A 6,549-nucleotide genomic window follows, 5' to 3' on the forward strand; every position below is an offset into this window, starting at 1 on the left:
ACACACATCCAACCTCCCAACACTCATACCCAACCCACCAACCCCACACCACTCCCAACCAACACTAACCCTACAGCACTCATACCCAACCCCACAGCCACGCCCAACCCCACAGCCACACCACAGCCACGCCCAACCCCACAGCCACGCCCCACCCCACAGCCACACCACAGCCACGCCCAACCCCACAGCCACGCCCCACACCACAGCCACGCCCAACCCCACAGCCACGCCCAACCCCACAGCCACGCCCAACCCCACACCACAGCCACGCCCAACCCCACACCACAGCCACGCCCAACCCCACAGCCACACCACACCACAGCCACGCCCAACCCCACAGCCACACCACACCCGAGCCGGGTTGTTTTGGAGGAACGGAGCAGGCCAAACGGGAGCGGGGCCTGGTGGGGTCCGTTCCCATCACCAATGGCATGACGGGGCTAATTTCTCCCATACGAGAAGAGAAGAGCTAAACAAACAGGGCAGTCGGAGTGACAGAGCTGCTTAAACGAGCCCCTCACATCACAGTCCACAGGAGCTAATGGCCGATGACCAAACAGAAGCAGACAGATGCTGGGATATATACATTCTCACGCACACGCGGGCCAGAAAACAAGGACACGGAGCTAAATCACAAGCAGAAGCATGGAGAAGTGTCACTCTAGGGGCATATGGACACCGTGCGCTAGCCTGGGTCACTTCCAGTGGGCCATCGCATCATGGCACACAAATCTGTCTGCAAAATTGTGTCCAATGGAGCAGCACAACGTCGCCCACACGCGAGGGATTAAACAGCAGAGTGCCTGTGTGTGTGTGTTTGTGTGTGTGTGTTTGTGTGTGTGTGTGTGTGTGTGTGTGGGCTGCTGATCTGGAGCATTAGGTGCCTGGCCAAACGCAGCAGCCGCTTTCAGCGGATGGAAAAACTCTAGAGCAAAACGAACAAACCAGACATGCACACCGTCCTGGCTACGAGCTAACGCACTCTCCAAAACCTGCTGAGACTTCATAAACGCACTGTTTATTATTACTCTAAATAACAGATACAGATACTTCGAAGCTCGAGTTAACGAGCCAAAACCAACTGCAAGCGTGGACGTAACGGCAGGGTACCTTCGTGTTGGCCATGTCCACGATGTACTGGTCCCCCTTCATGCACTCCATCACCTGGAAGCCGTCCCGGTCCAGGACCTTGGCCTGGGAGTTTCCCGACACCACCAGGATCACATCTCCAGTGATGCTGTACTGTAGCGACCTGATCTGGTGACTGAGAGGGCAGTGAATGCCATTAGGAATTAGGTTTGCGTGGGCTGTTTGTCCCTGTGATTCTCAGCCGTTCTAAAAGCTAACGCCGCTTACAGCGTTACAAGCCAGACCCGCCACATTCTCGTAAATCTAATCGCCAATTTGGCCGAGGAATTTATTGGAGGGGGGGAAACAAACGCCGTGGCAGAGGGTAGCTGTGGCGATTTCAAACAAGCCGACAGGACAAAGCGCATGCCCTGACCTTCCGGCAGACAGCGCGGTTCACGCAGGAGGAGAAAAAGAGGACAGCGGAGAAGAACGAGTGAGCAGGCAGAAAGGAGAGAACACAAAAAAGGATGACCACATATTCTTCTGTTATTTCAGAGAACACTACTCGTTTTCCCTGTGGGCCCAATCACCGTAATCAAACATATCTAGGAGAAAACATTCTGCATACGGTCAACATTTTTTTAAATTCCATTTTTTTCATGGCAGCTACTCCTGAAAAAAGACTCATTCTTAAATATGAACCGTGTGGGCTCCAGTCAGAAGTTAAACAGAGTGAATCAGGGCCCGCGCCATGCATGAACGAGGACGCGGGCTGGTGACCTTGCGACCTCCACGTGGCCACCATGTTCCCTCTGGCTGCGGGACGAGAGCGGCTCGGCAAGCAGGTTAATGTGGCGTGGCGTCCACGGCGGGGAAAAGCCGTCTCCAGCCCAGCTGATTGGCTCCCAATACCTCGAGACGGCCAATTTTCTACGGAGTTCCTTTTTTAGGAAAAGGCCAAAAAAATAATAAAAAACACCCTCAAAAACAAAACCAGCCGCACACATCAACACTCGAGCCGCCTGGTCTCTGCATCTGGGTGCAGTTAGCCAGCCCGGGCCGGTCTGATTCGGCGGAGAGGCCCCCCATTCCTGACGGATGAGATGTAACGGACAACACTGCGCAAGAGGGGGTGGGAGTGTGGAGGGGTCACGCCAGGCGAGAGACGAGCGGGGGGGGGGGCGCCGGACCTCACCACTCGCACGGCTGCAGGGAGCGGAAGGCATGGAGGGCGGCGTCCATGCCGGCGAAGTCCCAGAACTTCACGTCATAGTCGTAGCCGCCCGTGACCAGCCGAGCGCCCGACGGGTCCAGGCCCAACGCGGACACCTGGGGAAAGGCAGTGGTGGAGGAGACGAGAGTGGGGACGCACACACACACACACACACACACACACACACACACACACACACACACACACACAGAGTTCCATTTATTACCTGGAGGCACAGACAGGTTCACCAGGGAAACGCTCTTATTAAGGAACACACGGTATCAAAAGCCAGTTGTTTTCACGAGCTTCTCGGGGCTTCATTTAGGCCAAAGTAAGCGTTGGAGAGACTCCGCTCCTCGTGTACCCGTGACTGAGGCCCTTTCTCAGGGATCGTTAAGGGAGAGCAGGAGAAGTGCAGTCAGCACACACCGCTCACAACCGCCTCACGCTCCGCGCTCCACACTCATTCCATTTCAGGCGGGAGGCCTCGAGGACATTAAATGAAAGAAGAAAAAAAAAAAAACCCAGAGAGAAGTGGAGAACTCACCGTCTTCGTGCCGTGCTGGAGCGTGATCTCATGCGTGTCCGGAATCTTCTTCACCGGGTCCTGCATCGACGGGCCATGGGACAAGCAGCACAGCGGAAGAGAGGGGTTTACGCTTTGCCAACGCTACACAAGGGCACGTCAGTCAAAAGCCCATCAAAGACAAGACATAATGAAGTGCAGAGACTCTTCCCCCCCCCCTGGATGGCCTGCAACAGCACACCTGAGAGTGATGCGCAGTGCTGGATAAGAGAGTGACTATCCCAGCACACCTGAGAGTGATGCGCAGTGCTGGATAAGAGAGTGACTATCCCAGCACACCTGAGGGTGATGCGCAGTGCTGGATAAGAGAGTGACTATCCCAGCACACCTGAGGGTGATGCGCAGTGCTGGATAAGAGAGTGACTATCCCAGCACACCTGAGGGTGATGCGCAGTGCTGGATAAGAGAGTGACTATCCCAGCACACCTGAGGGTGATGCGCAGTGCTGGATAAGAGAGTGACTATCCCAGCACACCTGAGAGTGATGCGCAGTGCTGGATAAGAGAGTGACTATCCCAGCACACCTGAGAGTGATGCGCAGTGCTGGATAAGAGAGTGACTATCCCAGCACACCTGAGGGTGATACGCAGTGCTGGATAAGAGAGTGACTATCCCAGCACACCTGAGGGTGATACGCAGACACTGGATAAAGGAGCAATTTCCCAGTTTCTTAGAGCCTCAGCAATACATGCTGCTTTTCTTCAGGCACACGCTTGGCCATCTTCACACCTGTACTGCCCCATGTACCTTATGCGCTACGTAAGTCTGATTTTCTTTCGTTCCGTATTTTGACTTTGCCTTGAGCCAATTTTATGCTGCGCAAATCCAGCGCTCCTGTCCTTTTGTTGAAGGTCAGACTGCAGTGAGATGCTGCACCTCAAATCCTGACCAGATTTGCCTACATCAAAAGCTAGACACTACGATATGGACGCACGATGCCTTCACTTAACAACCAAAATACTTTCGCGGATCTGAGATGGTAAGGATGATCAACAAACCCCACCCCAGCACATTCTCGAATCCACGTACGTTTAATCCAACCCGATCATTAAAACGTAGCCGTTTGGGGTCTCCTCTGTGTGACTCCGTCAAAGGCGGTTGAGCGTGGATAGATGTCTGAGGAACTTTCCCCATTTAATGACCATAAAGCAACTGGCGCACATTCAGAACAGAAGGTTGACGACCGGTGCAGGTCCTCTGGGAGAACCCCAACGCCACCGGTTCACAGCTCACACCGGCACCGTTCCCGCTCTTTCAAAGCAGGACATGGGCGCTGTGGGGCACCCTGAGGGACAGGGCCCGGCCCTGGGCCCGGGCCAACACCTGACGCCCCGCCCCGTGTGCACCTGGCTGGGACAGGAAGGGATGTCAGTGGGGCAGAGGCCCGCCGCGGGACGCCATCCATCACATGGGCCCCGCTGCGGCTCCCGCGCGGCCCAGGACTGGGAGAACCGGGGCGGTTAAGCAGAGTCCGGCCCGTCGGGAAGGCAGAGGAAAACTTCAGACGGGCTCAAGGAACGCCATAAAAGAGGTTACCAGAGAGAGATAGAGACAGAGGGGGGGAGAGAATGCATTTATGTACAGAAGTGTCAGAAGGGATGTGTGTGTGTGTGTGTGTGTGTGTGTGTGTGTGTGTGTGTGTGTGTGTGTGAGAGAGACAGAGAGAGACAGGATCCATATAAAATCCTGTCTATAAAGAATAAGAACAGAACCCAGCAGTGCACTTAGGATCAGCACTACAAGCACACACAGCTTCTCATAGTCCTGCCCCACTGCGAGTTTTTGCACTAGTAATAAAGTGGCTGTTATTGCTGCAATAATTCATCAAACTGTACGACCATGAAGCCATTAAAACCTTTGCGCAGGAGCATTAGTGCTTCCACTGGGCTGAAAAAACTGAGCTTGACACAAACAAGAGTTAGCAGGCCACAGGAACGGCACTAAATCACACCTTTAACCCTCTACAGGAACAATAACGCACACGATAGGGAGAGAAGCCATGTGAATCCTTCCCTTTGCGAGTTTATTCACTACATACATAAGGCATTTCATTCATGCTCCAACGCGCTAATGAAACCACTAAAGGGATGCAAATGAGAAACTGAGGTAACAAAGAATGAGACCGTGTTGCCCTCTAGTGGACAGATTATACTGCTACAAAAAGCACCAGTCAGAAAGTGCAGTAATTATCCAGTTATTAAACACAAAGTATTGCACTGGGACTTATTATATTTAAAAGCATGTCAATAACGGAGCAGAACAGAGATGAAATCCTTTGGTTTCAACAGTGGCGAGGGCAGACATCTTCAAACTAAGGTTCTTAATAACTCCATCAAAATGGCCGAACTGCACAGTTGCACTGTAAAAGTCTAACATACAAGTGCAACTCTGCAGTGCATTTCTTATTAGAGGCTCCTGCTGGCATGAGATCCGTCCATCCGTCCCTGCAAAGAAGAAAAAAAGGAAAGGAAGGAAAAAAGCACCTACATCATCATCGTCGTCATCCTCCTCCTCCTCCTCCTCCTCCTCTTCAGCATCGCGGTTGGCGTGGTCTTCGTCGTCGGCCGCAACACCGCTGTACCCTGGTGGGAGCGGAGGTCCGATTGGTTCCTCATCCTCATCAGGACGAGCGGTGAAAGCAGGAGGGTCAGGAGCTGCGATGGTCTCTACGTCAGCCGCGTCCTCACTGCTGTCCTCACTGTCCTCGCTGTCCTGCTGCCTGCGCGGAGGAAGCAGTATGAACGGACCCGCTTTTCAGCACACGTGCGCTTCCCTGCATCAGCATAACGTGAGCCGCTTTACACTGGGAGCGTGGAGTGACCGATACAGAGCAGACTCACGTGAGTACGCTCAGGGCTGAGGTAGCACTACAGGAACGGTCCAGGGCTACACCACCGAGTTAAGAAAAGGGTGAGCTTGAACAGAACACGATTAAAGTCTGAAGGGTGGGTCTCCAGGTCACGACCTTGGCATATAGGAAACTGTGTTTGATAGGAAGCGTCACCTTGAAGTGGAGGCAGAAGGTTTTTCTCTCTGGCTGGAGCCGGATGTCCTAGGGGCAGCGTCAGGACCACCACGCTGCTCTCTCTGCACCTCCTGCTGCTGTCGGTCCTCTGTACAAAAGGAGCTTCATTTCAAGCAGCTGGTCACGATACCAAAGTCATTTTTATTGTTTAACTGCTTTAGATTTTTACCAGCATTTTATTAAGCTAATGGTTTGTGTCGTACAAATCAGTGACATCAGACGGAAACATGAAATGCAAGACCAATATTCTTAGCCGAAATACATAGGCTTAACAACGTAGTGTTGTTAAATCTTTAAATCGTCGGAAGGTTTCGTCCAAAACAGACCTAAAACTCGATGACTCCTTTCAATGGCCGTTCTCCGAGTCTGCTCAAAAATGGCTTCTAGGTCGAAGGTTCGAGCCTTCTTGCCTGCACAAAATGTATAATTAACTGCAAAACATACAGTGCAAAAACAACAACTTTGGCAAAAATCAACGTAGCATCAAAAGATAGATCTAAACTTAAAAGTCAAGTTGAACGCGTGATATTCAGGAGCACGAGTGTTTACCAAAGCCAGAGAACCCCATTACTGAGGACAGGTCGTCACCGTCTGGAGAGAAATGAACACAGATGTTTGTCTACAACAGTTACAAGAAAACGAGCTGAACAT

The 6,549-nt window shown here is 52.4% G+C and overlaps 1 protein-coding gene across 1 annotated transcript in view; it reads right to left on the bottom strand.

Annotated features, from left to right (window-relative positions):
- Positions 1-6,549, bottom strand: part of wdr70 (WD repeat domain 70) — a 33,669-nt gene that overhangs the window by 26,793 nt on the left and 327 nt on the right. The window contains exons 2-8 of the mRNA XM_077020770.1: positions 6,448-6,489; positions 6,225-6,308; positions 5,878-5,986; positions 5,361-5,592; positions 2,835-2,894; positions 2,270-2,403; positions 1,114-1,267 (exon numbers count right to left, since the gene is read on the bottom strand). Of these exons, the coding sequence (XP_076876885.1) occupies positions 1,114-1,267; positions 2,270-2,403; positions 2,835-2,894; positions 5,361-5,592; positions 5,878-5,986; positions 6,225-6,308; positions 6,448-6,489 (815 nt within the window). The remainder of the gene's footprint in view (positions 1-1,113; positions 1,268-2,269; positions 2,404-2,834; positions 2,895-5,360; positions 5,593-5,877; positions 5,987-6,224; positions 6,309-6,447; positions 6,490-6,549) is intronic.

Source organism: Brachyhypopomus gauderio, chromosome 10 (assembly GCF_052324685.1).
Source record: "Brachyhypopomus gauderio isolate BG-103 chromosome 10, BGAUD_0.2, whole genome shotgun sequence".
In the NCBI taxonomy this organism is placed as follows: Eukaryota; Metazoa; Chordata; class Actinopteri; order Gymnotiformes; family Hypopomidae; genus Brachyhypopomus; species Brachyhypopomus gauderio.